This window comes from Tasmannia lanceolata, unplaced genomic scaffold, assembly GCF_043159265.1.
Source record: "Tasmannia lanceolata isolate RefF3 unplaced genomic scaffold, GAP_Taslan_0.1 ptg000016l, whole genome shotgun sequence".
Taxonomy (NCBI): Eukaryota; Viridiplantae; Streptophyta; class Magnoliopsida; order Canellales; family Winteraceae; genus Tasmannia; species Tasmannia lanceolata.
Window position 1 is genome coordinate 16,889,230 of NW_027518693.1, and position 10,136 is coordinate 16,899,365.

Consider the following 10,136-nt stretch of genomic DNA (forward strand, 5'->3'; position numbering starts at 1 on the left):
GAAGGCGTCAGAAAGTTGTTACGGGAGCTAACAAAACTAAAATCGGATGTGAATTATGGTAACTCTACCGCCAGAAAGCAAGTTGTTCGTAATGTGAGGGGTAATAGAAGAAATTGCCCTAGGGGAAGTGCACCGCGGTCGTCTAGTTTTTCATGAAGATAATATCATGGAATGTAAATGGTTTGGGGTCTTTAGAAAAAAAGGCTCAAGTTAAAGAAATAGTAAAAATTAATAAGCCGGTTTTAGTTTGTATCCAAGAAACAAAGATGGGGGTAGTCAACAGAGCTCTAGTCATGAGTTTAGGCGGCAATGCAAATTGGGATTGGTTATCTCTGGATGTTGTTGGAGCTGCAGGAGGTATATTAGTCATGTGGGATCAATCAAAATGGGAGATCCAAGATTCTTGGGTAGGCCAGTATTCCGTTTCAATAGTTCTCAGAAAGGTGGGAGACGCGGATGTGGTTACTTTCTCAGGAATTTATGGTCCTACAGACAGGATGGTGAAGCGCCAGCTGTGGGAGGAACTTACTATGATTAGAAGCAAATGGGTAAATCCTTGGTGTTTGGGGGGAGATTTTAATGAAATCAGAAGGGTTGAAGAAAGGCTGGGGTGTCGCAGAACTTCTCAGAATATGATTGATTTCTCAGATTTCATTGCTGAGAATGAATTATTTGATATTCCACTAAAGGGGGCTAAATTCTCTTGGTCCAGAAATTCCAGAAAAAGTGAATTAGATCTTTTTTTGTTTTCCCTGTTTGAATTTCTATGTTCCCGGAAGTGTGTCAGAAGGCACTCGTTCATTCCGTTTCTGATCATTGCCCGCTTTTGTTGGATCCAAGATTGGATTCATGGGGGCCCTCCCCGTTCAGATTCGATTTAGCGTGGTTAGAAATCCCAAAAATTGACGAGATGATGGGGGGATGTTGGGCATCATAAAAGGTCGAAGGGGCGGCTGATTTTATTATAGGGGAGAAACTCAGATTTGTTAAAAAAAGGCTCAAAGAGTGGTTCCCACAGATTAGAGGCAATCTATGAGAGAAAATTATGGTTACAAAATCGAATCAGGGTCATTTCTTTGGCTGATGAGGAAAGGTTAGCTTCAGAGGACGATTTGAATGAACTGGGAAAAGTCAAGGAGGAACACAAAGGCCTTCTCCTACAGGAAGAAATATCGTGGAGGCAGAAGTCCAGAGTAAATTGGTTAAAAGAAGGAGATAAAAACACCGCTTACTTTCATAATATGGCCAGTGCAAGGAGGCGGAATAATAGAATCGAGGCATTGGATGTTAAGGGATCCTTATCTTTTAGCAAAGATGCGATTACCAAGGAAATTGTGGACTACTACAGATCGTTATATTCAGCGGAAAATATAGTCAGGCCTAGGCTGGACGAGGTGGTTTTTAAATCTCTTGATGCTAATTATAACTCGGTGTTGGAAAGGCCATTTTCGGAGGAGGAGGTGGAGAAAGGGGTCTTCTCGATGAATCGTGACAAAGCTCCGAAGCCGAATGGTTTCTGCCTCGCCTTCTTCCAGATTTGTTGGGAGTATGTGAAGGGAGATATAATGTCATTTTTTCAAGAACTTTATGCTGGCATGGAGTTGGACAGAGGAACTGGCGCCACCTTTATTGCTCTCGTGCCAAAAGTTAAAGGAGCGGTGAAAGTCTCTGATTTCAGGCCTATTAGTCTGGCCGGTTGCCTTTATAAGGTGTTGTCAAAAGTTTTGGCAGACCGAATAAAGATGGTCCTTCCCTTTATCATCTCCGAGAATCAGTGTGCCTTTGTTAGCCAGAGACAAATTTTGGATTGCTCGCTGGTGGCAAATGAAATGGTGGATTGGATGGCAAAATCAGGTGAGCAAGGTGTTATTTGTAAGCTGGACATGGAAAAAGCGTATGACAGATTGGATTGGCACTGTTTAGATTATTTTTTTGAAAGAATGGGTTTCGGTGTGAAGTGGCAGGGGTGGATTAGAAGTTGTTTATCTTCAGCCTGTTTTTCCATTCTTATTAATGGCTCTTCAAAAGGTTTTTTCAAATCTTCACGAGGCTTGCGCCAAGGGGATCCTCTCTCTCCCTTTCTATTTGTAATTGTAGCTGAAGCCTTGAGCGTGCTGTTGTTGAAAGGAAGATCGGAGGGTCTAATCTCAGGGGTTAAATGCAGCCAGAATGGGATTGAGGTATCACATTTACAATTTGCAGATGATACTTTACTTTTTAGCTCCCCCCAGGCCTCAAAGATTCTCAACCTTAAGGCGATTCTCCGTTGTTATGAATTAGTAACTGGGCTCAGATCAAACTTCTCTAAATCAAGATTGTATGCTGTGAATATCGATGAGGCAGAAGCATCTAGTCTAGCCAATATCATGAGTTGTTCATTGGAAAGTCTGTCTTCATCTTATTTGGGATTGCCTTTGGGGATGGGTCGACCTCATAAATGTGCATGGAATCCCATTGTGGAAAGAATCGAAAGAAGACTAGATACTTGGAAGAGGAATTTGGTCTCTAAATGAGGAAGATTAACCTTGATTAAAGCAGTTTTGGCCAATATTCTCATTTATCAGTTATCGTTATTTAAATGTCCTGTGAATGTTGTTAAGCGTATTGAACAGATTCAGGGAAGATTTATGTGGGGGGGGGGATCGGAGAAGAAGAGGTCTTTGGCTTTAGTTAGTTGGGAAAATATCTGCAAGCCAGTCCAAGGAGGAGGCCTCGGTATCAGAAGGATCAAGCAGGTTAATCAAGCCTTAATGGGAAAATAGCTGTGGAGGTTTGGGGAGGAAAAAGCGAGACTATGGGCTAAAGTAATATCAAGGAAATACGGTTTTGCTCCAGGTAACTGGGTTTCTCTGAATAGCTTGTGCAAACCTGGGGTGACAATTTGGAAGGATATTCTCTGTCTAAACTCCAATTTTGATCGAGGTGTTAGATACAGAGTGTATTCTGGCGACAGGATATCATTTTGGTCCATGCGGTGGTGCTCTAGTTCCCCCTTAAAAGTTTTATTCCCTGACCTATTTTTAGTTGCTGATGATAAGTCAGCATTGGTGAAAGATTATTATGAGAGAATAGCTGGTAAAGTTATTTGGAAACCTCTCTTTAGGTTCTTTGTTAGAGAATTGCCTTCGGTGCTCAATTTCTTTCAGGTCCTTGATCAGAATTACATCAGCTTAACAAGGGTGGATAGACGGCTCTGGGTTTTAAATTCGTCTGGATGCTTTTCAGTCAAGTCTTTCTATAATAGTTTGATGTCTTACGAGGAAAATCCATTGGTAGCAAGGGTGTGGAAAATAAAGGCTCCTCCAAGAGTTTGTTTCTTTGACTGGTCAGCATTAGGCAACAGGATCCAAACAGTGGACTTTCTGAGAAAGAGGAATATGCTGATTATCGACCATTGTGCTCTGTGTATCGAATCAAGGGAGTCGGTAGATCACATCTTCATCCACTGCAAAGTAGCTCGTGAGGTATGGGGAAGGATTCTGGAAAGGTTTGGAATGAATTGGGTTTTTCCCTCCTCTCTTAAAGAATTATTTGCAGGATGGCCTTGTAATCCATGGGGGAAAAAATGAAAGACTTTATGGTGGCTTTCATTGATGGCCATATTATGGGTTCTGTGGATTGAAAGGAATAATAGAGTATTCGAAGGTAAAGCTAAATCTTCTTATTTTTTATTCATCAAGGCCATTGCACTATCTCTTGGGCTCGGGCTCTTCCGCTTTTCCAGTTTGTTTCGGCCTTTGATCTGTGGGAGGGATGGGGAGTAGTATGTAATAGTAAGGAGAATATTAATGTAACTACTCAGGTCTGGCGCCCTCCCCCTGAGGGGCTAGTAAAATTAAATTTCGATGGCTCCAGCTTGGGTAATCCTGGCCCTACTGGGATCGGTGGCGTCCTGAGAGACTGTGCCGGTGAGGTCATTAAGGCTTTTTCTGGTCCAATCGGAACAGCAGATTCGAGTGAAGCAGAGGTAAGAGCAGTTCATCAAGACATTCTGAGTATGGAAAGGGATAGATTAGGCAGTTGCATTGTAGAGGGTGACTCGCTTAATGTTAAAAGATGGCTTAGGAGCCCTGTGAGTCCTCCGTGGAGATTTCTTCATTTCTTTGATGAGATAAAAGATCTCTCAGAAGGACTTTCGGTATTATACCAGCATGTGAGAAGATCTGCTAACGCTATGGCAGATAAGTTGGCAAAATATAGAGTTTCGAAGCAAGTTTTAAAGCTTTTTTATTTTCTTCCGCCCTAATTGAATATTGCGAGGTTGTAACTGTCTTTCGTGGCTTGTATGTGTCTTTGTAATGTTAGGGGAACCTTCTCAGTCTTCTTTTAATGAATTTTGTTACCATTAAAAAAAAACAACCAGGACAACCAATAGGGTACTATTCATTCATCTTGGCCACTCTTTTATCCCACCACATTGGGGAGTGGCTTTGTGCAGGGCATGTCATGCCCAGATGCAAGGTTCAAGACTATGCTATTCTCTGGGTGGAAGAGAAAAAAATGTCGCTTTCAAGGAATGAGATCATGGCACCATAGAAAATATGAGTCAACAAACATTTTCGAAAATGCAATAAACCAGAGCACATAGAGAAGATTTAGAACATCCTACATCATTTAGATTTCATCAATTGAAATATGCTATGAGAAGTGATATAACCAAACAAAATAACCTTCTCAAGCATTAGCCACCCAAAAAAAAAGCTCGCTCTATCAATAAATGCGAGCACAAAATACCACAGGTTCTTAGAAGAAAAGTTTGGAGGAAAAAAGGGACAAACGCAAACAAAAACAGAAATTCAGACTATAGTTTAATCGACCTCCTCGATCTTGGGACCAGCGCCACTGCCTCCGGCTGAGGGAATATCATCATCATCCATGCCGCCGGCCATGCCATCCATGCCACCAGCACCCCCCTCGTACATCTTGGCAATGATGGGGTTGCAAATGCTCTCAAGCTCCTTCATCTTGTCATCAAACTCATCAGCCTCGGCCAACTGGTTGGCATCCAGCCACTGTATGGCCTGTTCTATGGAGTCCTCAATCTTCTTCTTGTCAGAAGCACTCAGCTTAGAACTGATCTTCTCATCCTTAATTGTGTTCCTCATGTTGTAGGCATAGTTCTCCAACGCATTCTTTGACTCCACCTTCTTCTTGTGCTCTTCATCCTCCGACTTATACTTCTCAGCCTCCTGGACCATCTTCTCGATCTCATCCTTGCTCAACCTACCCTTGTCGTTGGTAATGGTGATCTTGTTCTTCTGTCCAGTGGTCTTGTCCTCGGCAGAGACATTCAAGATACCATTTGCATCAATGTCGAAGCATACTGTGATCTGGGGTACACCTCTGGGTGCGGGAGGGATGCCAGAGAGCTCAAACTTGCCCAAGAGATTGTTATCTCTGGTTCTCGTTCTCTCACCCTCATAGACCTGGATTAAGACACCAGGTTGGTTGTCGGAGTAGGTAGAGAACACCTGCTCCTTCTTGGTGGGAATGGTGGTGTTCCTTGGGATCAAGACAGTCATAACTCCCCCGGCAGTTTCTAATCCAAGGGAGAGAGGGGTGACATCCAAGAGAAGGAGATCCTGCACCTTCTCATTGCCCTCCCCGCTCAAGATTGCAGCTTGAACAGCGGCACCATAGGCAACGGCCTCATCTGGGTTAATGCTCTTGCATAGCTCTTTCCCATTAAAGAAATCTTGCAACAATTGCTGAACCTTGGGAATTCGGGTAGATCCACCCACAAGGACAACGTCATGGATGGAGCTCTTGTCCATCTTGGCATCCCTCAAACACTTCTCAACGGGCTCCATACACTTCCTGAACAAATCCATGTTAAGTTCCTCAAACCTAGCACGGGTGATGGTTGAGTAGAAATCGATACCCTCGTACAAAGAATCTATCTCTATGGTGGTCTGAGCAGTGGAAGAGAGGGTCCTCTTCGCCCTCTCACAAGAAGTTCTCAACCGTCTAAGAGCCCTGGGGTTCCCACTGATGTCTTTCTTATTCTTCCTCTTGAACTCCTGAACAAAGTGGTTAACCATCCGGTTGTCAAAGTCCTCACCTCCGAGATGGGTGTCACCGGCTGTGGCCTTCACCTCGAAAATACCCTCTTCAATGGTGAGGAGGGAGACATCAAAGGTACCACCACCAAGATCGAAGATGAGAACATTCTTCTCACCAACACTGGTGGCCTTTTTGTCTAGACCGTAGGCAATGGCAGCGGCTGTTGGCTCATTGATGATACGCATGACATTGAGACCAGCAATGACGCCAGCGTCCTTAGTGGCCTGACGTTGGGAGTCATTGAAGTAGGCAGGAACGGTGACGACGGCATTCTTGATTGCGGAGCCAAGGTAGGCCTCTGCAATTTCACGCATTTTCATGAGGACCATGGAGGATATCTCCTCAGCAGCGAACTGCTTCTCCTCACCCTTGTATTGAACAATTATCATTGGCTTATCGGCAGGTCCAGGAATGACCTTGAACGGCCAGAGCTTGGTGTCGCTCTGGACAGTGGCATCGCTGAAACGCCTACCGATCAAACGCTTTGCATCTGTAAAGATAGAGAGAAACGGGAAAATTGTAAGAAATCAATCCACGGGAGAGAGACAGAAAAGTAAGGGGAGAGAGAGGGAGAGAGAGAGAGAGCTATGCAAGCAGAGAAAGATGGCTTCTATGTATGGAAAATACTGAGGCCCTGTTTGGATTGCAAGGAAAACATTTCTAAAAGAAAAAAAATCTTCCGAAAAAAGAAAAAAATTTCCTTCGACAATTTAGAAGAAAAAGATATGATTATGGTTAATTTGGAGTGACATCATCATAAATTAGAGGTTCCTCTAAATAAAATTTGAACATGTATCTTTTTTGTGTGTAAATTAGTAGACTAGCCAGTTGGCCTAATGTAAGCTTGGAAGAAGAAATTCAACCTCTATGTCTAGAAGCTAACAGATAGATATAATTGTATTCCAAATCTGCTAAAATGAAGATCAAGAAAGAACTAAAAAACTAGAAAGGGAATTTCAAACAGACAAAACTTTCTAAAGCATTACAAAAACGTATAGTTTCCCGAGAATGAAGAAGCCCAAATAACATAAAAAAACAGCATAATATAGAGATCCGGTTGTGAAAACACAAAACCGAGTTCAAGGAGACCTGTTACTCCAGAAACCTATCTACAATGCCAGATTTGGAAAACATGTAAAACAAAGATTTGCATCTAGAGAAACTTGTGAGAAAACCAAACTTAACACACACAAGAACAACAACAACAACAACACACACACACACACAAAGAGAAACATGTGAGCAGAAAAAGATGGTTTCCATATATGGAAGATAATAGGGAAAAACTCAATAGGGTAGTGGCCAGTTGGCAAAATGTTTGCTAGGCAGAAAAAATTCAACCTCAGACACCTAGAAGCTAACAGATTAATCATGATATTTCAGATCTGATGAAATCAACATCGAAAAATAATTCAAAAACTAGAATGGTAATCTCAAACAGAAATAACAGTAAGGGGCCGTTTGGATACACGGATTTTAGAATCCAGGATTTCTTCAAAATTGTAGATGGGAAACAAGAGAAGAAGCAGACCAGCCGTTCTTTCCTGATTTCACGCGCTTCTTTCCATCAACAAGAGAGTACGAGATCATCCCATGTTTCCAACTTCTAAACATCTCAGCATGGGGGAGAGATTTCTAAAACCGGGATTTCTTACTTAAAATCCATGATTCTAAAGACAGGCGAAACAGACGGTCTACTTATTCTCTTGTCTCCCATCTACAGTTTTGAAGAAAACCAGGATCCTAAAATCCTCGTATCCAAACAGCCCATAAAGCATTACGAAAAAACACAGTTTTCGGAAAATGGAGATAGCCAAACACCATAAAAGAACAACACGATATAGAGATCTGGTTGTAAAAAAACATAAAACCGAGTTCGCAGAGACCTGTTACTCCAGAAACCTAAAATCGTTATTTGCATAAGGGAAATCGGGAAAAAAAAAACGAGAAAGGATACTAATTTTCAGATCATCAAAAATCAAAATCGATTTAACAAATCATAAAGCTAAAAACCCTTCTTTTAAGTCCAGATCTAAACCAGAAACATACAACACAACACAGATCCGTGAAAAGAAACAAGATCTACAGCAACTAACATATCAAAACTCCCCTAAACATTCAAAATCAGAGAAAAAAAAACATCAGATCTAAGTAGGAGATAGAAAAGATTTAAACTTACCAAAAACGGTGTTGATCGGATTCATGGCGACCTGATTCTTAGCAGCATCTCCGACAAGACGCTCAGAATCTGTAAAAGCTACATAAGAAGGTGTAGTCCTGTTCCCTTGATCATTAGCTATGATCTCAACACGATCGTGTTGCCAAACACCAACACATGAATATGTAGTACCTAGATCTATACCGATCGCAGGACCTTCTCCCTTTCCGGCCATTTTGTTGCAGGAAAATAGACGAGATTTAGCAAAAACAGAGAGAATATTAAAGAGGAGAAGAAGAAGAAGAAGAAGAATGAAGTTGAGAAATAGAGAAGAGATTTTAATATCCTAGGGTTAGGAATAGGGGAATGGTTGGGGAAGGGATCAGCTTATATATGGAGCGGAGTGAGTTTCGAGAAACTTCTGACGAGTACTGACCGTAGATCTTGAAAAGACGAACGGTTAAAAACGACTCCAATTATATTGAATCTCCTTCTTTGGCTGCCCACGCGGAGCGAAATAGTTCTCTTGAGAAAGTTCCTTATTTGGCTTTTGTTGCCGACCTTTTGCTATTGGGTCAACTCGGTTGATTTGGACCGACCATTTTGGAGCCTCGTATTGGACGGCTAGGATCATCTTATAAGTACAGTTTTATACCATACCTTCAGTAGAGGTTTTTCAAAAATATGAGGTGGTGAAGTCTAAATATGTTCAAATTCTTCATATAAATCTCATGTACAAATTTTTACATGCACAATTTTTTAAGTGAGATGATATTTTCACTCCCCCTGCAGTACCCATGTGCTAGGACCTGGCAAAAAGTGACCCGGACCCGCAGGTCCACCCGGCCCGCCTGTAATTTATAGGGTCCGGGTCACTAGTTAGTGACCCGTTTGAAATTTGACCCGGCCCATACGGGTCAACTCAAAACTGGGCCGGGCCGGGTGGACCTGCAGGTGCCCTTAAAGACTCAAATGATTTAGATTTTATATGGTTTAAGCCTTTATAGTCCTGTATTTTTCAGAAAGTACGGTATGGACCACATCATAGGATGATCTAAACAGTCCAAGTGATGGAACACAACGTAAACAGGTTGTGCCCCAAAAATAATTCCATAGAATAATCCTAGCCCTCCAATCTATAGAGGTGTCCATAAATAATAATATGCAACTCCTCCATAGATCAGAGGGCTATGATCATCCTATGGAAATGGTTTTTTGGGCACGACCTACGTTATGGCTCATCACATGGACGGTTTGGATCATCCTATTTTAGTGTGGGAATAGAAACAGTAAAAAAGAGAAAAAAAACCTGGTGACCAGCCTGTACAGGTGGGGTCGGGGTTCACCAATTTGTGACCCGTAAAATTCCGGGTCATAAATGACCCGGACCCATACAGATTGGGTGAAACTCGGCCCGGCCCATTCCAGGTCATTTCCTTGTGCTTGCAGGTCATCGGCATCAAACGAGCTCAATGATAGCACTTTCTTGAGGCTTAAGCCCAATTTCAGTCATCAACAAATTGGTACCATTCGTGGTAATGATAAAAAATGATCAAGCGCCATGACAACAAGAAAGAGCTACATAGCTCGCCATGACTCACCTTTTGTGGTGAGGCTCGATTTTGGGCATGGCTGCCAAGGGCGCCCTCAATCCACTGACGTTTGACCTCCATCTCCAGCTCTAGCAGATAGACCAACAGAGGAAAGGGTTAAGACGAAAGAAGAACGAGCCGCAGAGCTTTTGGACAAAAGCATCAGTTGAACAAAATGATCCTAATCACAGGGAGCCCACTCCCTCGAGAAGGCATCCAAGGAGACGGTTTGAGATTAAGCAAAGAACATGATTTTAGAACTTTCTAGAAAAATTGCAATGCACATCAATCAATTTCTCTTCCTCCTTCCAAAGGATGCAATG

At 42.3% G+C, this 10,136-nt stretch overlaps 2 protein-coding genes across 2 annotated transcripts; one reads left to right on the forward strand and one right to left on the reverse strand.

Moving 5' to 3' along the window:
• Window positions 1-266: 266 nt before the first annotated feature.
• LOC143847959 (uncharacterized) lies at window positions 267-4,246 on the forward strand. Its single transcript, XM_077356731.1, has 4 exons — window positions 267-706; window positions 1,067-2,385; window positions 3,025-3,464; window positions 3,725-4,246. The coding sequence occupies exons 1-4, from the start codon at window positions 267-269 to the stop codon at window positions 4,244-4,246; spliced, it is 2,721 nt and encodes a 906-aa protein (XP_077212846.1).
• Window positions 4,247-4,594: 348 nt separating this feature from the next.
• On the reverse strand, window positions 4,595-8,590 carry LOC143849193 (heat shock cognate 70 kDa protein 2-like). Its single transcript, XM_077358255.1, has 2 exons — window positions 8,243-8,590; window positions 4,595-6,553 (listed from the first exon to the last, which is right to left on the reverse strand). Exons 1-2 carry the CDS (start codon window positions 8,454-8,456, stop codon window positions 4,809-4,811), a joined length of 1,959 nt encoding a protein of 652 aa, XP_077214370.1. The 5' UTR covers window positions 8,457-8,590; the 3' UTR covers window positions 4,595-4,808.
• Window positions 8,591-10,136: the final 1,546 nt, after the last annotated feature.

Excerpts from the sequence above, each read along its gene's own strand:
- LOC143847959 (XM_077356731.1), top strand. The coding sequence starts at position 267 with ATGGGGGTAGTCAACAGAGCTCTAGTCATGAGTTTAGGCGGCAATGCA. Across the intron at positions 707-1,066 it reads AAGGGGGCTAAATTCTCTTG|GGTCATTTCTTTGGCTGATG; the intron begins GTCCAGAAATTC and ends AAATCGAATCAG. Across the intron at positions 2,386-3,024 it reads CATGAGTTGTTCATTGGAAA|TTGCTGATGATAAGTCAGCA; the intron begins GTCTGTCTTCAT and ends ACCTATTTTTAG.
- LOC143849193 (XM_077358255.1), bottom strand. The coding sequence starts at position 8,456 with ATGGCCGGAAAGGGAGAAGGTCCTGCGATCGGTATAGATCTAGGTACT. Across the intron at positions 6,554-8,242 it reads TCCGATCAACACCGTTTTTG|ATGCAAAGCGTTTGATCGGT; the intron begins GTAAGTTTAAAT and ends CTATCTTTACAG.